The 22,931-nt window shown below is 44.7% G+C and overlaps 3 protein-coding genes across 3 annotated transcripts in view; 1 reads left to right on the top strand and 2 right to left on the bottom strand.

Moving 5' to 3' along the window:
- Positions 1-10,347, top strand: part of LOC111841119 (lysyl oxidase homolog 2A-like) — a 35,795-nt gene extending 25,448 nt beyond the window's left edge. The window contains exons 7-14 of the mRNA XM_023806619.2: positions 1,606-1,757; positions 2,069-2,236; positions 4,470-4,635; positions 5,214-5,454; positions 5,907-6,022; positions 6,315-6,451; positions 6,887-6,998; positions 8,137-10,347. Coding sequence (XP_023662387.2) covers positions 1,606-1,757; positions 2,069-2,236; positions 4,470-4,635; positions 5,214-5,454; positions 5,907-6,022; positions 6,315-6,451; positions 6,887-6,998; positions 8,137-8,207 — 1,163 coding nt within the window. The 3' untranslated portion in view covers positions 8,208-10,347. The remainder of the gene's footprint in view (positions 1-1,605; positions 1,758-2,068; positions 2,237-4,469; positions 4,636-5,213; positions 5,455-5,906; positions 6,023-6,314; positions 6,452-6,886; positions 6,999-8,136) is intronic.
- On the bottom strand, positions 7,112-19,426 carry LOC111841116 (R3H and coiled-coil domain-containing protein 1-like). The gene is made up of 10 exons (XM_023806617.2): positions 19,421-19,426; positions 18,754-18,903; positions 17,900-18,036; positions 16,241-16,378; positions 14,936-15,470; positions 14,219-14,391; positions 13,297-13,367; positions 11,064-11,159; positions 10,466-10,595; positions 7,112-8,010 (listed from the first exon to the last, which is right to left on the bottom strand). The coding sequence occupies exons 1-9, from the start codon at positions 19,424-19,426 to the stop codon at positions 10,483-10,485; spliced, it is 1,419 nt and encodes a 472-aa protein (XP_023662385.1). The 3' UTR covers positions 7,112-8,010; positions 10,466-10,482.
- On the bottom strand, positions 19,345-22,593 carry LOC111841120 (golgin subfamily A member 7-like). Its single transcript, XM_023806622.2, has 6 exons — positions 22,489-22,593; positions 21,675-21,800; positions 21,121-21,273; positions 20,885-20,986; positions 20,704-20,758; positions 19,345-20,340 (listed from the first exon to the last, which is right to left on the bottom strand). Exons 1-5 carry the CDS (start codon positions 22,495-22,497, stop codon positions 20,711-20,713), a joined length of 438 nt encoding a protein of 145 aa, XP_023662390.1. The 5' UTR covers positions 22,498-22,593; the 3' UTR covers positions 19,345-20,340; positions 20,704-20,710.
- Positions 22,594-22,931: the final 338 nt, after the last annotated feature.

Consider the following 22,931-nt stretch of genomic DNA (forward strand, 5'->3'; position numbering starts at 1 on the left):
GTAGGCTGTTAGTAGCTGGACGCTTGAAATACTTCTTCTTCTCAAGCTAAGTCAAGTCATAAGGCTGTCAGTGAGGTCACCCCCCCCCCCCCCCCCACAGAGCAGTTACACATTCAAAGCCGTAAAATTTCACTGATCTCCACCCTCCTCTCCTGACCCACAACAAGCACATAAACCTGACGGGATCAATAAACCAAATGGATTTAGGGAGGTTTTCCTTGCCAAGAAGGTCTGTAAGGTCCATTTTGGGGTCTCAGTAATTTTTGTTTATTCCAGAAACTGGCAATAAGCACAATCTGCTAGAAATTTTCCCATGTCAGCTGAAATCTCTCCACGAGAACCATTAGATGAAACACTCATAATATGCAAATAACGTTGCAAGCAGAACTAGAGGTGGCACTGATTCTAGAGGAACACTGTGTCCTTTTTTTCCAGTGATGAAAACGCAGTTGCAGCACTGCGATGTTGCAAACAGCCAGTCTCTACTGTTTCCAGCATGGTTAACCATGGCCTCGCCTTTGTGGACGCTGGCCCTTTAACAGTGCTCCACAATTACTGTCTTTTGGTCTGTGTTTTGTCGCCACTTTCTTCTAATTGTTAATGCTTGCTTGCGTTACAGTTTCTACAACTTATTGCCATTTTTGTTGGGCTGGGACAGTCGGGGAGTCCCACATTTACCATAGTAATGTGGAGAACTTGAGGGCATTGCTAAGAAGGTTATTTCGTTGCATTTTTTTTACTAACTTACAAGAGAGAAAAGTATATATATCCCTTGTAAAATGAAAGCAATACAGTTAGTTTCAGCTGTGTAATTTATAGCTCCGCCCACCAGCAAATTATCACCCTCGGGAATGAGGTTTTCGTAATTAGCCTACAGGCCAGTGTTTTTCTTCGAGGGCAAAGGAAGTTTTACAGGCGACTGTGTTAGATGATGAAACGCACATGGCTGAAGCAGGTATGCGAGCGACACCCTGGCAAAACATGCGCAACGCGGCTTTGAAGTGGTTAGACAGAGTTTAACGCTTGTTTTTGATCGACTGCTTTTGTGAGAGCTCCCTCCCCCTTCACCAGACGGTGAAAACAAAAAAAAAAAGGTTTTGTTGTTTCCGTCCCGTCGCTCAAGCTGCTACAAGAAGGCTATGAGACTACGTGAAAGTTTATCCTTTGGAGTAAGAGGGCAGTAAATTACATAATAATAACACGATGGAAACAGAACCCAAAGGCCCGGGAACCCTGAGAGGGTATGGTGGAAAGTCTGTTTTTTTTTTTGTTTTTTTACGAGGCTTTGAATTCGACAAGGGGAAGGATGTGAGATGTCTGGAATGGACTGGTCTGTAAGCCAAGGGAGAGAGAGGACTTGAAGAGTCCCGTCTGATCCAAACAGACAAGCCATGAAGCAGATTAAATAGCAATATTCAAACTTTTATTTGCACGTATCAGGATTGTCTATCAATGTAGTACTGATACAACACTGATGGCTGAAAGTGTCATCTTGGAAGCGGGGTGATTCTTGGTCAGACCCACGGTGACTCGTGTAGCCAAAATCATACTTTGCTCGAACATGCTCTGGGCTGACACAGGTCTCTTGTGTCTTTCTGCCTTCAGGAATGGGTCCCGTCCACATGAACGAGGTGGAGTGCTCAGGGTTCGAGAAGTCCATCACCGAGTGCTTCTTCAACAAGGACGCTCTGGGCTGCAGCCACGAGGAAGACGCTGCCGTCAGGTGCAACGTGCCAGCCATGGGCTTCAAGGATAGGGTGAGGAACCATGAAGACACACTGCGTATTTTAGCACATATAGTGATATCTGGGGTAGCTGAATTTCTGCATTTGACTTTTTTAGCAGATGCACGCTGCCCCCAAAACTTAATAGTTATAAGTTTCTCTTGGCTTCCTCTTCTGGGTAAATCTCACAGTGTTCCTTCACGGTTGAAGTCCTTCAAGGGTACAACAGCACTGACCCTTTGTATGACCTGAATCTGCATCTCTGTGATGACGGGTCTAGACACGCTTCCCCTGCCCCACCCTCCACTGAGGGTGACGCCCCGGTCATGTGCTTCTCCCCCCAGGTTCGGCTGGGCGGGGGCCGGAACCCCTATGAGGGCCGGGTGGAGGTCCTGGTGGAGCGGAACGGCTCGCTGGCGTGGGGCACTGTGTGCAGTGACAGCTGGGGGACACTGGAGGCGATGGTGGTCTGCCGGCAGCTGGGCCTGGGATACGCCAGTCACGCCTTCCAGGTAACGTCCAACGGCATCCTTCCCTGTTACTGTCCACAGGGAACTTCTAACACTTTTGCTTAGAGATACTAAAACTGGACTGTGGACGGGACACAAATACATCACATGTCTGCATGCCTTAGGGCTTTGAGAGGAATCCCATACAACACAGGGAGTACAAGCAAACTCCCCACACAGACACTGGGTGAATATGAAGTACCAGCCCTTGGGGTATAACAGTTCTACTGTGCATTCAGCTATTATGCTGTCCCACACTTTATATCGCATCCTAGAGTCTGATACCCCATTACAGAGTAATTACCCCATCTCAGAGTATCTTTACAGCTAAAACAACAGAAATGTAGAGCTTGTAAACTGTCTGCATTTTCTAAATAATAGGCGTCTTTGATTCAGTTGGTAAGTTTATCCTGGAGTTTTGCTTGGTAGCTCGGATGAGAATTGGGTGTCTCTGGAGAGGAGGCCACGTGATTCAGGTCGCCGAGGTTTCAGGACACGGCAGGTCTGCAGAGAAGCACACAGAGAGCTGCTTTCACTGGCCGCCTGCTACGTGCCGTGATTCAGGTCCTGCGAATGCAGGGATTTCCATTACTGCCTGATCTCATCAGAGCACATCGGAGTGGGTGGGTGGTGGAGAACGGCTCCTGGAATGTGTGTCATAAAAGGAAATGACAGAATATTTCAGCAAGCAGTCACTGTCCTTATCATGACGTCTGGTCTGTGGTCTTAGGAACTACATTCTAAAGGAAAGCAATCTCAATTAATTTTGGTATGGAAGATTATTATAGCCAGAGAAAATTATGGTTTTTAATGTTGCAGAAGTTCAGTGTTTTGGTCTCAAGCAGTATAATTCACTTCACTTTTCACCTGTAGTCATTATTCATTGTGTGTTAATAATAGATACATATGGACTAATTTTAACACAAATAGATTAAAATTTGTGTTATTTTATTGAAAAGCTTACATTCATAAAAAGTCTTTTCAGCAAAATTTTCTATTATAAATGCAAGACACAAAGATCTGTTGATTTTAGTTTGGTAATGCTAATACCCACTAGCTCAGTCTTCAGAAAAAGTTGGGGGATTTTAGCTGGACAGTTCGAAACTGAAAGCTTTAATAGGATGGTTGAGTAACACCGCTATCATGATGCCAGTTAAGTGGATTAAACAAAGGCATTTTTTTTTCTCAAAGAAACACATTAGGGACTGTCAAATATAGTTAGGGCCTAACGTAGCTAATAGGATCAGATTCCTGGTTCTTCCCTGTATTCTGAAGGCCTATCAGATGATGTCTGTGCATGGAGAGACTTCCTCAGACCTTCCATTGCTCAGAACTTCCAGTAACTCAGGTGTAATTCCCCACTGATCTATGATCACATTTACCCATCAAAATAAGAAAAAAGCGATAAAGTGCTGGTTTCCAGGGCAGCGTGGCCAGGATGCAACCACAAACACAATTCCAGATGTGGGGGTACGTAATTAGCGGAGTTCCTCAGTGGCACGGCCGTGCGCGCGGCTGAACGGTTAAGCAGGCTGCAAGGCGCTTGGAAACTTTTACGCGGAGCGAGACCCGGACCCTCGCTGTGTTCGCGATACGGGGGAGTAATGCAGGGGCACACGAAGTGCCGGGCTGTCATCCAGCTGGGAGACGACCACTTTACGCAGCAAGGGACTAACTGGCCGTAAAAAAGACTAAACCTCTCTGTCGGTGGCCATGCACTATGACGTTGGAGTAAAAGAAGAGAGCTGGGGGGTGGGATCAATCAAGTGATTTAAAATTGGGTGGCACTGTGCGTTTGAATTCTGCTTCCCTTTGTGTGTGTAGAGTCTGTGCTTTCTCTAGTGTGGCACAGAATTCCACAAGTACTACGCTTTCTTCCCATTGCCCAAAGACATTCTGTTAGGCTTACTGCTGTCTGAATTGCCCGATGGGCTGGAATTCCATCCATGGTGTAACCCAGCCATGTGTCGTGTTGGCTGGGATGGGATCCTGTCCAGGATAAGCAGTGAAATGGATGAATGGTTAAACAAAGTGGTCAGCTTGGATAATGCAATAATGCACTGTTTAAACGGTGATGTGACAAACTCTCTACACATGTACCAGCTGGGTCCTCCACGTGCTGATGTTACAGTTAAGCCTTAATGTGAAGCGCCCTCTTGTGGCAGAATAGTGGAATATTAGTCGGTGTCTGTAGTGGAGAAAGGTGCTCAGTGCTCCTTCCCCTGACTTCCCGCAGGAAACCTGGTACTGGCCGGGAGACACAAGCGCAGATGACGTCGTCATGAGTGGGGTGCGCTGCTCGGGCACAGAGATGTCACTGTCACACTGTCTGCACCATGGGAAGCACATCCACTGCCCCCGGGGAGGGGGTCGCTTTGCCGCCGGAGTCTCCTGTTCAGAATGTAAGGATTCACTTCCCTCTGGCATCGAGCTAAATCTCACCTCACGTTGCACTAACATACCTGTACTGTGACTCAGGGGTGCAGGAGAGATTTTTGAAGTGGGGGGGGGGGGGGGGGACCAAACAGTGAGCAAAAGGTCTCCGCTCTTAAGCTTATGCAGCCACACCTGATGAAGCATTTGGCGTGATTTAATATCAAACCAGAGCAGATGGACTCCTACATGATGAGTTCAAACATCATGGTACCCAACCCTGGTGGACATCGATCTCAGGATCTGGTTGGTTATTCTGCAGTTTTGGGCACATCTTTATCTTCATAATTCCGTGGTGACACACGATCGCCCAGCTTTTCGCCGTCCAGCTGAAACATGCAGTAAATAGTAAATTTTAAAAATCTCAGCTGCCCATTCTCTAATATGGGAAGGAAATGAATGGTAGATATAGATGGCGGGACACAAGGCCCTTATGCTCATGCCCTATACAGGCCCTGTCAGGTCTATGTCTTATTTATGAATGGCTGTTGGAAAGTAACCAGGACCACTGTCCCCCCGTGACCTCTGACCTCCCCCCCATCCCCAGCCGCCCCGGACCTGGTCCTGAATGCACAGGTGGTGGAGCAGACCACCTACCTGGAGGACCGGCCGATGTTCATGCTGCAGTGCGCCCAGGAGGAGAACTGCCTGTCCAGCACGGCCAGTGCAACAACGGCCAGCGGCTACCGGCGCCTCCTGCGCTTCTCCTCCCAGATTCACAACAACGGACAGGCGGACTTCCGACCCCGCGCCACCCAGCACTCCTGGATCTGGCACGAGTGTCACAGGTGAGCGATGAGCCAGCGCCGCCCCCCCGGTCACGCCTGGAGGAGAGGGGCAGGGCTGGGGGTGCAGTGGGGCACGCCACCTCTCTGTACTGACTCTGTCAGTACTCTAGGCTCATCCCTGGAAAGTGGGTTTTAGTGGTTTTATTTGTACGTTTATTATGGTCTGTTTGTGACGTTTTCCAAAGGTTCAGCACTTATTGCCACAATCCACTGTGTGTATATTCAGTTTTATACCTTACCAACCACAAAGCTGTCCTTCAGATATTATCATCAACTGGCAGCTTCTGCCACCCAAAACAAGGCAATAATAAAAAAGGAAACTGTGTTCTTGGTTTGATGTATAGAAGAGTCCACTCAGTGTTAGTCTAATGCAATCAATGATGCACTAATGGTGCAGGTGTGTTTCGGTCAAGACTGTGCAATTCTTGAAGCAGGAGTGTCGCCCCCTACAGGCACTACCACAGCATGGAGGTGTTCACACACTACGACCTCTTCAGCCTCAATGGCACCAAGGTGGCGGAGGGGCACAAGGCCAGCTTCTGTCTGGAGGACACAGACTGTGACGAGGGTAAGAGTCCCACCCACCCAATACACTATAACTTTCATATGATTCTTCCTGGTGGCTATGAACCTAGAGTGCCCTCTAGTGGAAGCTTTGTGGAAGCACTTTTCTTTGGGAAGCTGAGTACCTATTAATAATGTGGGTGAGAGTACTGTGCGGTTTTACAGAAAGTAAATGGAAACCACTCAGTGAGTAACTGCAGAATAATACCACATTTCTAACACCCACCTCCCACCTGAAAGGGGACTCTGCATCACTGCACCCTTACAGTTGGTACGTTTCATGTTGTGTCCAACAGGCATTGAAAAGAGGTACGCCTGCGCCAACTTTGGCGCTCAGGGCATCACCGTGGGCTGCTGGGATTCATACCGGCACGACATCGACTGCCAGTGGATAGATGTGACGGACGTCAAGCCCGGGGATTACATATTCCAGGTTACCTCCTGGTCTTTTTCGAAATCCAGACCAATATGGCACTGGTCATTTCCTTTCCTTTAGGGGGCGGCATGGTGATGCAGTGATTAGCGCCGTTGCCTCACGCAAGTCTCTGCCAGGGTTCCACGTGTGTGGAGTTTGCATGTTCTCCCCATGTCCTCGTGGGGTTTTCTCGGGGTAACCATCCAAAATCATGCTGAGACTAATTGGAGTTGCCAAATTGCCCATAGGTGTGTAAATGTGTCCTGCGATGGGTTGGTAGCCAATCCTGGGTTGTTCCCTGTCTTGCACCCATAGCCTCTGGGATAGACTCCGGTTCCCCCACAACCCTGAATGACAGAAAATGAATGGATGGCATTTCCTTTATGAAAACACAGCCTGTAGCTTAACTGGGCAGGGGTCCTGAGAACTAAAAATAATAATTTTACCCCACAGGTAGTAATTAATCCCACATACGAGGTGGCGGAGTCTGACTACACGAACAACATCATGAAGTGTCGATGTCGCTACGACGGTTACCGGATATGGACATACAGCTGTCATATAGGTGAGGCCCATTCCCTCAGGCCAAAGCGACCATTTTCCCTCTTATTGATCAATTAACTGCCTACTGAGAAACCGATTAAAGGACCTCCTTCAAAATAACCCAAAAACTAGTGGTGAGATGGAAAAACACTCCTGTGACAATTTATTGATACAAACACTGTATATTGAATATATAAGCAGAGGGCTTCATAAACAAACTAGGCTTTAATTTATGTCTTTACAAATAATACACCTTTTACAAAGGGGTTGAATGAATTTAAGGCGTTACTGATGTAAAAAAAAAAACAAACACATTTTTAAAAGCAAACACCACATGAACTACATGGTAAAACAACTAAAAAACAGGCTTATTTAATGACGTAAAAACACCAAAGTCCTTTCCCTTAGTTCCGGGTTCCAGCTTCAGTTTCCAATCGATGTCTGTGCACTTTCAATCTCCAGTGACTCCATATAAATAACAGATTTGCTTTGTATAAAGATACTGGAAGATGGTGATTTTTCAAACCAGTCTCAGTTAAACCACTGAAAGCAGATTCCAGTTCCTTTCACAGCCCACCAGAATTCCTCTAAAGATGGTTTTCTCTGAAGAAGTTCGCCATCATAACAGGGAGTGACAGATATCATTCATTTCAAAATGACGATTGTGGCCCAATAAACGGATGTACAGTTAAGCTCATCATTGCATACGGGCAACAGGCCAATGATTTATCTGATGGCATAAACCTCAGCTTTTCCATAATGTAGACTGGCCAGTCCAACAGCTAACTCTCTGCTAAACATAAACACCGCTAGCCTGTGCATGGGCTGTAGGACCATCCAAGCTAAACATGCAAGTCTTCTCCAGCACTGACTCATTTCTGATGTCACGCACAAACATCTGCTCGACCACATAACTGCCAGCAACAAGGGAACAGTTACTGGCTGGAACAGTATGTGCTAAGAGACATTTCCCAATCCCATGTGCTGTTCTGTATAGTGGATATCAGTCCATTTGCCATCCAGGGACACTGGTCCTGTCAGGAGAGATCATTCCAGAACATGGTCAGGAACCTTCACATTAGACTAAGATGCTCATAAAAAATGTTGAAACAAACGTTATGCAGCTGCTTTTCCACATGCTAACCCTGTTTCTTTTAAAGGGGGCTCATTAAGCTCTGACGTTGAGGACACCTTCCCAGGACTCCTGAACAACCACCTGTCCTACAGATAAAAGGCAACAGAAGAAGAAATCTGGGTGGACCATTAAGCCAGCAACCCGACATGCCCTCCCCCCAACCACTAAAGCCCCACACCCCTCAATTCACCAGAAGTGCCTGCGCTGTGTGTCATCAAGGTACCCATTATATTAGCACCAATGGCTGACAACATATGATTCCTCTCCTGTTCAGTTTGCGGGTTCAAAAGAGGCTCAACCTACTTTGGGGGGGTCCCTAAATAACCCTGAAGAAAGTAATGCGTTACCAGCAGCATAAATCCTCAAAGCAATGTAACGGTTCAGATATGGGATTGGCGGGACTGGAGGACAAACTGGCCAGATGAATCCCTTTGCTGGGTCACGGTTTTGCATAGAGAGAACATACGGGAATTCTACATGTAATTTTCCTTGAAGGGATTTTAAAAGAATCGTAAACATTTTGCACGAACCACTTCGTACGTGGGGAGTCCTGGACCCTACAAATTGGCTAAAATGGATTTGAAACGTTACTGATAGTTATAAAATTGCCTGGCACTGATACTGACTACAAAGGCCATGGGGGAAAAGGCCATAAATACTGCTTATGTCAGACGTTCAGCTGCAGATGGCAGGCAGCAAGTTCTCCCCATTGCCCAGTTTTAGTTTAAATAATATAAATAAAACATTTAAAAATAATTTCCAAGTCTACTGAAAACTGGTAAATATTCTATGGTTATGGTGGATTAATGTATAGGCTCTCCTAGTTAGCACTGCTACTTGTGGTCAACCAATGGGAATGTTTATTGCTATAAGTCATCCCCCAGTAGTTTCTGATCGAATGAAAAGTGCCAGGTTGGGAACTAAAAACAGGTTCATGAACTACAATTGGGCTGAGTTCCAGTGGTGGGACCATGACAGAAGTTTGTAGTTCCTAAAAAATTTCCCAAAAAAGTTCCTGGCCCCTGAATGGAAAGGGTCTCTCCCCCAGTCCTTGGTAAGTTCTAGGACCGGCACCCTGCACTTAGTATGGATTATCGACGTTGCAATGTTCTTAATTTTCACTTGATTCTATTTCGTTCTCCAAAAAAAATTGCTTAAGTCATGTGAGTCTGGGGCCCCAGAGGGAGTGAACCAGCCCCCGATTACAGTAGCATTTGCAGACCGGAACTGTCTGGACTTTTCTCTGTGAAGTGATTTCTTCCTGTGCACAGTCTTTCCCTGTGGTTCCCTGCAGCCAAGTTAGTCTCAGTGTGGTAATACTATGTAAACCACCACAGCTGTCTTCGTTTTCTTTGGGAGAACAAACACTTCCTCTGATTACAACACTGCCGTCACCATTTGGGCAGAAATGAGGCATCGTACTGAACTGCCTTAACGATAAAAACGGACGAGCGTTTGGTAATGTGGATACTAATGTTACCATAGTTACTTGAGATGTTCTCTTCCAAAGCACATAACCCTCATGCTAGGTGGTGATGTCACGCTGACTGTGACGCCGCTTAACTCAGCTATGGCTGCTCTGTGCCGTTTCAGTCTGTATCTGAACCAATTGTAGAGAGACACTTCTGGTGGACTCGCCAGAGGGCATGGTGGGCAAAGCCTGGTGGGTGACAGTCACGTCACAGGGAAAGGGGACAGTTCTTTGAGGAAGACCTGGGTGCCAGAAATAGCTAATCCGCCAAAGTACCTTCACAGAACTGGTTTATTTTCCATCCAGATGGTTACAGATACACGTGGAATATGGCATGGCACTACGGCCAACACTGATTTAAAAAATGTCTTGTGACAGGTATGGTAAGAGATGTTGAAAGCCAAAAATAATAAATAAATAATTTCCAAAGTTTTATCGTGAAATTTATAGATTTGTCTCTGTGATAATGTGCAATTGATTTTTGTTTTTAATCTATCGTGATGCAATTTGTAAATCTTTTATAGCCATTATTTTAAATAACTTTAAAGAATCAGGGATTTCAAGAATTTTGTGTAACAGTAGCCTCAGCCTATGTGAAGTTTAAGGAGTTTTTATTTCTTTGTATCGGTGCTATCAAATAGGGACCTTCTGTTTTAATGAGGGTACCCAATGCTAGCTGAGTGACTTATGTACGTTTGCTTCAACTTGAAAGGGTCAAATATGTGCTTTTCACCCTTTGTTTGCCAATAAAACTGTACCAGATCAGCTGCCTGACCTTTCTTCTATGCATAAGACCTCCCAAGCAGGGTTCATTCTATTGTGATGTTATGTCATTGACCTTGATGTTATGTCACTGACGGCATTTAACAATAAAAGGGGGTACCTGTAATGGGCACGACGTCAACACCGTTTCCCCCGGACGCCACCCCTCTGCAGGCCCAGAGCCCTGGTCACCAGTCTGCGGGCCACTGCGGTATCAGTGCGAGGTCTCTCCTTCACTGGCTGGATGAACTCTGGGGAAAGACCACGAGTCATCTACCATCAGCTACTGCGGCTACTGTGTTACCGTGGCACAGAGACACTCACTGGGCAGATGCTTAGACTTAAAATATACCACAGAGCTAATCAGGAAGTTATACCTGCAGGAATACCATTTTATTCATTCAGTATGTGCTGCAGTCATTTCCAGTGTTGGGCAATTCCAGTCCAGAAACTACAAATCCAAACCAATATTTTGTTTCTACCAACCTGTTGAGCATGATGAGTCACAGTCACAGAGCACTCAACTGGTTGGTAGAAACAAAAACTTGGCCTGGATTTGTAGTTTCTGGACCTGCAATGCCCAACACTAGGCATGTCTTGGGAATGCTAAAAGCATGCCTTCTACAGCCAATGACAATATCAGCAAAAATGCTGTTAAACTTAAAGGAACGCAGTAGGTTGTGAGTGTCATGGCACTGGAGACTCCCCCGTAGTCCTACCTGCACGCCTGAAGGCCTTCCCCTTGGCTTTCCTGCTGCCTTCAGACAGCCTCCGTGCCTTCAGCAATGGGTGCTGTATAGACAGAGCCTGCTGAGCTGGGGGCAGACAGCGACATAGCGAAATGTGAGGCCAGTCAAGGAGGTTCCTTCTGCATAACCAACCTCCTGCCTTCAGCAGTGCCCAGCGCATCCCAGCGCTTCACTGAGGAATTAAAAACCTTTGAGGAGATAAACACCCCGCAGTCAACTTCAATGATTTTCTGGCGATAATTGCGAGTTAGTCCATTGAATGTTGGGATGCAACTTTGCAGGGTACCAAACTTCGATACTTTTACGGCATCGACCAAATTGATTAGATACTATCAAGTATCGAAAAATGCCCTTGTTGTCCAGTACCAAATTCCAAAGGATACCAAAGGAAGAAATCTCATCAGCATCAGTGAGCCAATAAACTTGCAGTATGCTTGTACCATCTAATAATGTTGATTGTTGGTAACATACACGAATACGTCATAGAGGGACGCAAGAAAAACATCCAGAGACGAGGTTCACGTGTGTGCGTGTTAGGACGCTCTCTCAGTGTGGGTGACAGGTGATAGGTGTGAGCGCACACGCACGCACGCACACACACACACACACACACACAGCCCAGAACACGCGGATATGAAACGTGCATTTTGGCCAAAAATCTTCCATCACATTTGCTCAGTATAATGCATGTTATGTCATGAACAGCCGGCCTGCTTTCATGCTGATTAATAAGAGAATAATTTGGAAAATCGTGATTAACTTATAGCCTAATATATGCAAATATCAGTCATAAACATTCAGGTAGGTTGTTTGAACCAGTTACCCCGTAATGGGCTCCTGGGCTACTCAGCCTCTCAGGTGAAACCAAACCACATTCTGAACTGTAAGCAGTGGTTCTGCTTCTTAAAAGCAGAGCATCTCAGTGAGATGAACCTTATTATTTTTAAAATAACTTCTTTAGCATTTATCCCAAGCACCCAGGCCAGATGATGTTAATCTACATTACAATAAAGATTAATAATTCAATGTTTGTTTTTTCAAACCTAAAAGCAAAGACCTTTGGTTTGAAAGGCTATACCTTATCACCATATTTATGGTGCTGCTCTCCCATGATTTATGCAATTTTGTACTTTAAGTGCATATGCAGGTACTATAAGGTGGTGGGTGAAATGCTGACAGGAAAAAATAAACTCATACTGGGCTTTTCAAGTAGGATAACATATAAGCATAAAAAGTATTTTTTTCTATAGAAAATTCTCAACTGTTTTGGAATAAAACATGTAACTTATAATTACATAATCCGCTCTTTGCATTTGTGACTCTGTCATCCAACTAATGGATGCTGAAGGACCTGGAATCCATGATACATTCATTCATTAGAATTGTGTGCTTTTTGATGTTTTTACCCTGCTAGCATCAGCTCTACCTGTAAGGGTGCAGCCCTGAACCAGTATGAGGGAGGAAATACTGACACACTGGACACCAACTGTATCACTGCACAGGAGATACCCTGGGGCTCGTTCTAATACTGCATTTCTGTGCAGTGACACAAATCGGGTGTGGAATTCAGTAGATATGACAGTTCACTGTGCACTGCTAAGTCTGTGGATTATCTTGAGCAACCGGGTCATGTTTTCTAGCACTTTGATCACAGAAGGAATGCCATTCAGTTCTATTATATTTGAGAGAAGCCCGACATTTCTACACCCGACATCTCCAAAACTAGGTAACTGCCAGCAGACCTAGATGGATAGAGCACTAAATCCCCTCTAAAACATATCTTGTTTCAGATTTGAACTACGCCTTTAAGTTAAATATTGCTTGTTACTCTGTGTTTTAAGAGTGTAAAAATGCCAAGGAACTGAAAAATAAAACAGATTTGTACTGTGATGTGTAATGTCATTTTGTTTTTGCTAAAATTAATTTCATGAAACTGGTATTGAAAAAGTATCATTCCTGGTATTGAAGTTAAAGTATCAATAATGGTATCGAAAATTTTTGAAAGATACCCAACTTTGGATGCAACAAAAGCTGCCGTCTGGCTGAGACCCACTGGTCCGTCCAAAGGGGTAAATTCAGAGCTTCAACAAGAGATCTGAGCTCTTTTAATACTTCGGCTTTAGTCTCATGACTAACAATGGAGTAGCACTGAGTACCAGCAAAGAAGTCAGAGTCAGAAAGTTAAAGACATGAAAGGTCGTACCTGAAGACTCGCTGGAAAACACGCCCAGGGCACAGGTGTCATCCACCCAGGTGATCCTCAAGCCTGCCTCGCTGGGAGAAGCACACATTCACATTTATTTAAGCGGGGGAACACAAAGGATTTACCAGAATTAAAAATGAGATGGCAGAGAATACCAGTAAGTACTTTAGCTGAAAAAGTATCAGATTATGGAGTAAGAATAATTACATTATATCAAACTCTCAACCATCTTGTAACCGCTGATCCATAACAGGATCGTGGTGGGGTGGGGGGATTGGGGGATTGGGGGCTGGTGGTTATTTCAGGCAGCATAGGGTATAAGACAGGGGAACATTCTGCATGGTGTGCCAGTCAATCGCAGGGCATACACTCACACAAATGCACATACACAAAGGGCGAAGCGGACGTAACAGACGCCAAAAGGAAACCCAGACAGCTTAGGGAGAACTCCATACACTCCCCGTGGGTGGGATTCAAACCCACAACCCTAAACACCTTACAAATGCTACCCACTAAGCCACCTCATATCAAACTTTCAACAACCGTCAATTTCTTTTGTTCTCATCCCATTAATGTATTCATTGTCTGGGCCCATTGATTCAATCACATCCTTTGCAATCACAACACAGTACAGCATCTCCACATGGTTATGTAACGCTGTAAGCCGGACCCCAAGTGTCATGTTGATTGCCTGCTTCTGTCTGGCCCTCTGTGTTTGCACCAGTTTTAAATAAACCACTAACTTAAAACAATAAACTTCTCAGCTTGCTCAGGCAGATGAGTCTGGCTCCCTCTCTTCATGCATACAGCACGTAGGACAGAGGTAAGATGAGCAAAGACTCAAACAGCCTATCACTGTCACCCACCACCAGAGCCAAGACACACCAGATGGCCCTTAAAATAAACCAGCTCCATCTGATACCTGAAGTCTGCGAAGGCGTCCTGCAGGTCCTCCGTCTTGAAGAGTTTGGGAAAGTCGTAGATTTCGATGACGTGGGCGAATTCGTCCGAGCTGAACAACATGTTCTGGTAGCAGGAGTAGTCATTGTGGGCGCTCTCGATCAGGACGTCTGCTTCCCTCAGGTTCGCAATGATCTATCCGTTGAAACACAAACATTAAACCATCCGTCCATCTTCCCTAACTGTAGATCCAGGACAATGTGAAAGTGAACCGGGACCCCAAATCCACAATCATCCCCCAGCCCCAAGTTGTTGGTAAAAGATGTCAGGGGGAGGGCGGTTGAGTGGCGACCCCTCAGAAGATGCTCCCATGTTCCTATCTATCCTACATCATCCTTCACTAAGCTCAGTGTATGTACAGGACGCAGGTTAAAGGTGTCCGTTCCCCTAACAGCATGCTTTAGCATTGTAGCATGAAACCGGAGTACCTAGATGAAACCACAATAAATGAAAGGAGGAAATGAAAACTCCAAATATTTAACATATTCAAGTATAACAGGACAATGTAGGGAGTTATTTCACCTTCTAAACCCCTGAATCAAAGAAGCAACAAGACATACTTTTCGTTCATTTTCTATACCCACTTGTCCTATGCAGGGTCGCGGGGGTCCATAACCTACAGATGCAAAGCAGGGAATAACCCACAATGAGGCACCAACACATGGCACACAGAATATACCTCTTGAGTAAAATCCTCCAAGTCTGCTGCGCCCCCTGCTGGTAGCTCCACTGCTGGTGACACAGTCTCATCCAGTTCCTGGTGCTTCAGAGACATAGCCATGAAGTTGGACAAGGTCTGATCCCAGGCCGCCGGCGAGGCCTGGCCGCTGGAGTCGGAGGGGAGCTCGGAGACCTCTGGCTCGCTGGCGGACTCGTTGGTGGCTTTGGAGGCCGTTTCCTGGCTGGCAGGCAGGAATGACTGAGCCTCGAGGTCTGTGCCGATTTCAGGACTGGTCCCCGATGTGCTCTGCTTCAGGCTGCAGCCCGAGCTGTCCGGCGCGAGCTGGGCCTGGGTGGGGTCGGAGGCCGGGGCGGCCTTGTCCCTCATGGCTCGTGGGACATAGATGGCCTTGTCAGGGCGTCGGGGTGCCCTGCTCCGAGTCTGCCGGGGTTCCAGGTGGGGGCGCTCTTTCCGGGCCTCTGTCTCCTGGCTTCGCCCCTGGACGTCCTCATGCTGGCCTTCTTCTGGGTCCCCCTCCTCCTCTGAGGGCAACCTTAGAGAGAGGAAACCGTGTGAGAGCCCAAGCAGAGCACCTGGCTTCATCTCTCATGGGGGGTCTTGGGCTGATTCCGTTATGTAATTAGGGTTAGCAACAATAACCTAAGGCACAGCATTTGTAATAGTTTCTTTTACACTTTTTAAATGACTATTCATAAATTCATTAAATACTCAATTACTATTAATTCACTAGTATTTCTCTTTTTTTGCACATTTGTGCTAATTCACAGCCGTCCCCGTCCCCCCCACTCATTCCTTCTTTCTGTACTTTTCCTCCGTATAGCTTGCTGTGACTCTCCAACCATGTATTTCAGTACTTAAACATATTCTGAGTGTGTGAATGCACTTATGCACTCAAAGAGCAAGTTTAAGTACTGAAGCATGCGATTTGAGACTCACGGCTATGCCTACTACTCATAGAGATATGGAGATGGTACCATAGCCTATAAAGCTACTGCTCTGTTTTTCCAAATTAAACTGTGATGGAGCATTACAAATAAAATAAATGAAAAATGGCCCTCTGATTTATTGAGGCAGGTGCAAACCAGTTAAACTTAAAGATTATTTTTATGTGTGCGCCGTGCAGAGACACTGCGGGGTGGGGAGGGGGCTGCTGCCATTCAACCATAATACCTTGCTGAAGTAAAAAAGGTTGCAAACAACTGAGATGGTAAGAACACGAAACTTGATAGTACAAATTGCTTCTACCTTATTTAGTAACACTTAACACCCAGAAAGGTAAAGGTGTGCCCAGGGAGGCTGTACCTGAGGTGGGCGGGACACACCACCACCCTGCGGCTCCAGCCTTCACCCACAGAGAAGGTGGCCAGGGACGGGCAGGTCTCCACGGTCCTGTGGATCAGGTAGCGCTGCCGGCTCGGCAGCGGCGGGAAGAGCAGGACGCTGGGGAAGAACTTGGCACTGTTATGTCCCCTTTTTCTGCTCATTCTGCCACGTCCCAGGGCAGTTTAGTCCCCGAAAGACAATTATTAGCACCCCCAGCTAATTCCAGAGGCTAACTGTAAAAACCAAACCATCTGTAACAACTCGTAAAACCTGGGGGGGGACTATTACTGACCATATATTAAACTCTAAAAAAACTCTAAATCTCTAAATATGAAGTCCTATGTTCCATGTATGTTCCCTGGTGATCTGAAGGAGCGCCAACACCGGCTTGTCATCATCTCCCTGTTCCCCGGTCGTGACTCATATTTTATGACTTAGACCGTGTGACTTGCCACTTAGCCATCTCTCCCATTTGACTCTCCCTGCCCACCCCAGGAGGATGGGCTCCCCCTTTGAGTCTGGTCCCTCCCAAGGTTTCTTCCTTCTAGGGACTTCTTCCTTGCCACTGTCGCCTATGGCTCACTGACTGGGGGCTTTGGGTGGAGATGCTGTAAAGCGCTTTGAGACATGTTGTGAAAACGCGCTATACAAAAATAAATTTGTTGTTTGCTGTGAAAGTGTTTAGGCTAAAATCTGAGCTTATTCTACGTGGATTGATGTTGCCAGAGTGTATTCATGCACATTGGGCTTGTTGGCACTAGGGGAGTTTCTAGTCATTGACTTGACTTTTTCCGAAGGGAGATGGGCATCGGGGCTAAGCTTAAAATACTCAGGGGTATAGCCCCGAGTGATCGGACCTAAGGACGCCCATGGTCGGGACCAGTCTTATTATCATAAACTAAAACTGAAACAAAAACGGACACTAAATAAAAGAAAATGACTCGAGAACTGAAACAAAAATGAAAACTATATGTTACTATGTTTACAAAAAAAAAGGTGTCAGACTTTAATCGGCAAAAAGTGGCGTCTCACCACCAACATCTTTTTACTTTCTTTATCCACAATATCTCCCACTGTGACAGATGTGCTAGCTAAGCTGTCCCTTTCTTCACCGCCACTTCAGTGCTTATCGCTTCCATAACATATCAAAACAGCAGCATGGGGCGCTGTTTAATCATCATAGGACACGCCGAATTTATACAGAGTACTAACTTTTGGGCGTCACAATACACATCTCATTGATATTTTAGACATACTACTAATTGTATGGAATTGTGGGCGAAAATACCGACCATAGAGTGCCAAATTTCGACGTCCTTTATCTAAAGCCTTGCAATAACAGAGTTTCTTGTTCTCAAAATTAAATTAAAGTAAAAGGTGCAATTTATTTTCTGGAAGAAAATTAATCGTTTAGATTAATGACCAATCGGTAAAATAGTCGATACCATCCATAGAAAAACAGTCGTTACCATCAGCCCTAATTGAACCCAAGTGAAACACATTACATAAAACACATAAATAATTTTCAAACATTAAAGTCAGGACACCAGAAGAGAAAATGTATGAGAGGAATTTCATTCACAGCCAGATAAACGGCGATGAGCATGCAGCGCTCGGCCACCTTCAGGCAGAGCTCACCTCCTCTCTCCGTCCCTCTGAATGAAGGCATCCAGCTCCTCCTGGACCGTATCAACAAACTCATATTCCTGCTGTGGAAGGTAGTATCCATCGAAGCAATTAAAAGCCAGGATGACCAGAGGGTTGTGATGTTTGATCTGCAAGGGAGGTGGGGGAGACACAGCCTCGATCAGAATTAAGAGGCATGGCCAGGAAATACCGTCCCTTTTACATGCCGAATACTAATATTTGTAGGTCTCATTTGAACAGCTGATGAAAATGCTGTAATAAAATCATCTGTCATAAATATATCCCGTAAATTTCAGTCCTTGCACTGATTTCAGCACTTCATTCCCCCTTCATCACAAATCCACTGACAAAATACGGATATTTTAACCATGCAACGTTTCTCCATAATCTTCCTTTAAAGAGAAATACTCGGACCTGCCGTTTCCTTGTCGACGACGGTGAGGAACTCGCTAACTCTGCACCCGATAACTTTTCTATAACGTTTTTATAACGATAACGTTTTTGTTATTGCACAGACACTAGCTACCCCTACACTCGGACATTATCGTTTACCACTTTTTGGTGCTATTTACAATCGTACAGAGCCCAGACGTCAACTTAAGGACCCGGTCTTATTATTACTTATTCCTTCGCGGCACGACCAAGGAAACTCGTCCTCGTCGGTTTGGGTCTCGGCGTGTGATCCAGGCAGGATCTGGGGTGCTGTCGAACAGAGGCAAGGCCATCTGCATTTGGACCCAGACGCGAAATCCCCCCCGCAGCACATAAACAACTACCCCCACCCCCCGGGCTCTGCTCTTCGGCTTCGATTAAACTCGCGAAATAAGCGTTTCGTTAAAGCTTACTCGATTTCTTTCCGCAAAACGGCTTTTTATCCAGCTTGGGACAACAAGTGCGGGATGCAGGGACTTCAAATCGTCCACCAATGAAACACGAACTGCGTAACTTAAGTGGGGTTTCTTGTACGTAGCTTGCGCACTTGCAAATGGGCCTCGCTACGATTCCTGTTTCCAACTCGCAGTTACGTTAACAGCGTGATTAACGGAAAATGTGTAGTTTACTTACGATCTCATTTTACGTGCAACTTTTCAGCCAAAGACCATCGGTGTTACAACAGCCCTTTTGGGCTGTAATATCTAAACGATACAATGATATGGGACGGAAGACAATCCTGTTACATATAGTGCCCCACTGCCCCCATAAATTATTGCAGTTAAAATATGAAATTCTTTTGCTGAAATCGCAAATAAATAAACCTCAAGGTCAATTTAAGTTATTAATTTGAGCAGATGACACCAGTTTTGCAACATCCTTAGGTGCTAGGTACATGCATATAAAAACAGCTGTGTAAGTTACTCACTTCTAGAAAATAGATTTTAAATAAGCACAGTAAGAAGCCTGTTCTATAGAGTAAAAGAACACACTGGGCCATGGGCTTAATCAAGAAGAGTGTTTATTTATGCTACAGTGCACAAGTTATAAGAAATTATACAAATATTTAAAACCACATACTGTCATCCTGGCATCAATAGGCAGAAATATGATATTAAGGTCTGTCTGATGGTTATAAGGTCTCAAAAGCAAAAAAAAAAAAAAAAAAAAAAACTGAAGTTTTGGAAAGTTGCAATACATGAAATTCTATAAGTACTCCAGCGTTCCTGCTGGGTAACTGGTTCTCATTCACACATCTCAGTTATTCTGTTCTGTAGTGTAAAATCCTAAACAGGCTGACAATTCTAATTCTGTTGGATTGTGTCTCCAAACACAGCCAAATTATGGTGAGGCACACAGGATTCAAAAGTGTGTACTGATGTAATCAGATACCATCCCTCGTTAGCGACCACAATAGTTCATGGGAGCGATAGAGAACCAATCCTCCTTGGTTGATAAGACTTCATTTTTCTGCTTGTTGACAGGAGTTAGATGAAGAATCACAGCTGACCAAGCAAATGCACCCAAGTACAAAAAAACCCTCAGAATGCTTCATTCTTTTCAGAATCATGTACATCAAACATAATAACAAGTGGCAAAGTTCAATACACAAGGTTATAGATAATCCGTGATCTGGGGAGAATTAACTATATAAACTATCCATTCATGCCTATTCATGGTCGTGGGGGTTTTAGAGCCTATGCTGGAGGCTATGGGGGCAAGACAGAACTATACTAACTAGAATGGATAAACATAACGATCATAATGACAGACAAGGGCCAGTGTGCCTTTATCACCTTCAGCAGAACATGTGGTCAGTCCATCTCACACAGAGTAGTAATAAATAATCATAATGAACAAGGAGTTTTTTTTAAATGCAATGTGAATACAATGGGAGTGAAGGAAGGGAGACCTGGTGGTCATGGTGGGTTTAGGGGGCAACACTGGGCAGCAGCGAATGGGGCACCAACCAGCCGTCTTGAGAAACATCTTTAGACAAACTAAAAACAAACAGAAAATGATTGTTAAAACAATACAACACTGTAACCCAATATGAGAATTCAGGATCTACTGAGTTAATCACACACACTCATAAATATAGTGCTTACATGTCTAAACATATACAATATAGGACATTTCAAACACACACGAAATCCTGAACTTCTAGAGAAGCACTGAAATACAACCATCCAACATGTCAGATTTCCTTCTGGATATCTCTATCTATCACCAGACATCAGAAAATGGTGCCGTTTTAAAACACCCAAATTAAGTGGGGTACTAATTACAGCAGCAACCTGCATGACATTTGAAACTGGTGGAGGGAATTGTGCCCTGGTGTGAAAACGGGCAGTCGGACTTACCCAAGTCTCATCTTCCGGGTCCAGTACTGCGGTCTTCAAAAACAGTGATTTCGACCTGGTGTGAGGGGGTTAAGGAAGAACCTGGGAGCGAGCAGAAAGTCTGTCCAAAGGTAGAGAAACAACAACGCCTGAACACATCACACAGCCACCCAGATCCACTGTTCTTCAGATGCAAGGATACAACTCTCAACCCCCGCTCAATAGGGTCAATGAGGAGCAGGCCCCTCGGAGCGTAGATTTTGTCATTCTGATCCTGGATATAATTGGCAATCTTCTTCAAAACCTTACAAGGCAACAGAAGAGAAAATAAGATTAAGAAGCCTGTGCAACTAAAGGTTCATGGGGTCGTTCCGACTCTTTCCAGACATCGCATCAATACTGACGATCCAAAGGCAGGGTCCAGCACAGTGGTCTTACCTTCTCATAGTGTGTCTCCATGCACAGGAAGATGGTGTAGGCTGTCAAACAAGCCAGACAGCCCTCCAGGTACGAGCGACCCCCCAGCTTCTCCGCCTCGGCATACAGGCTGTTTAGCTTGCGTATTGTATCCTCAAACTGCTGCTTGTCAATCTGAAATTGGCAAATCCCGAAACAGAGATGCAGTCACTGGACTGTGTCAACCGATGTCAGTGCGGGACAAACTGATTTTACACACATGCTTGTAAATATATCATAATTATTCACAAAATTATGACTGATTTTTGTACTGCTATTTAAAGTTGTATAAGCATTAAAGCATAAGTATTGAGGCAATTAAATGCCTTCATGGTCTACTGTAAGTCAATAACAAATCAGATAAAAATCTTATATCTTCATATCTCCTGTTTGTGCTGCTCTTGTCCTGGGCCGGGAATTTTCTCTGATTCTCGAACAGTTACTTGTATCATGACAACACCAAATACTCCTTTTGCCGACTACGAGCTAACGGAAAAAAGAATGGGGAAGCATCTGCTTTTGTGTATTAAACGCACCCTTGTTTCCAGAGCAGCGGGAAACTTTGTCTGGAACTGGCAAATGGTCCCCGAGGTGTAGTCCCGCTGGACGAACACTTTGGCTGCGACAGGCGCCTGCTGACGCAGATCCTGCAAGCTGTGAGTCTGGAGGAAGGGAAAAAAAAATCTATGTAGTATATGTATCAGTTACCCCATCAGTGTGCTACCACCCTTGACCACTGATTTATAGTACTATTACTCACTACATGCATCTATAAACATCGCCTATTTTAACATACATGATTAACACAAACAATGAAACCAAAAAACAAACAAACAAGAACAACATCCGGGCGAATCACCTAGGTACACTGACATAACTATGGATTCTTTCACTTCTTCAATCTACCATCTTCCGACTTGTAGAGTTAAAAAAAATATATATGAATAACTCAAAATATGCTTTTTCCTTCAATGAAGAAAACACTAACGATGGTAACATTACACAGTAACCGATTTATGATTTTACTAGACGGTATGTTCATAATTCGGCAAAATAATTAGTTAAACAGGAGCAAGCAGGCGGATGGATGGTTTACTGACAAACTAGTTAGCTATTGGTTTTAACCCAGCCGGATTAGTTAGTTCATATAGTGTATTTGTTACTCCCTTTTCACACTGGGAAAACTATCAAGAAATAAACATGTAAGTATACCTAGATAATTGTTTTATATGCCAACATTCAAAAAATAATTTAAAACTACATATTATGGAACACCCATTTACCCAGGTATGTTTTTAATAATCTCAAAATATTATTAACCTACGGTAGAAAAATACAAGGCTCCCTTACCTCCGCCATATTGAAACCAATTCTTCCGTAGTGTTCAGTCTGCAGTGTAATTTCAGAGTAAGAGCCCACTACTGCCACCTATTGTTTGGAGTTGGGATCCCATACAGCTCTGCTATAAAACATTGTATGTTAACACTTCCATCCATCCATTTTCTATACCCGCTTGTCTTGCGCAGGGTATGAAGCCCATCCAAAGCTACTGGCGCAAAGCAGAGAATAACCCAGGTTGGGCGCCAAACCATCGCAGGGCATACACTCAACATACGTATTATGAGTAGTGAAATGATTAGAATGTGATACCAGTTTTTGACAGCAACGCTGTACATATTTAAAGGTACTTTTAAACTGAAGTGTAATCCATTTCACAAAACAGCGATGCGGATTAATATGCAACGTAATCAAGAATCAGTAACAGTGTTACTACTCTCTTTAAAAAAATAGAC

The sequence above is a fragment of the Paramormyrops kingsleyae genome, chromosome 7, assembly GCF_048594095.1.
Source record: "Paramormyrops kingsleyae isolate MSU_618 chromosome 7, PKINGS_0.4, whole genome shotgun sequence".
Lineage (NCBI taxonomy): Eukaryota > Metazoa > Chordata > Actinopteri > Osteoglossiformes > Mormyridae > Paramormyrops > Paramormyrops kingsleyae.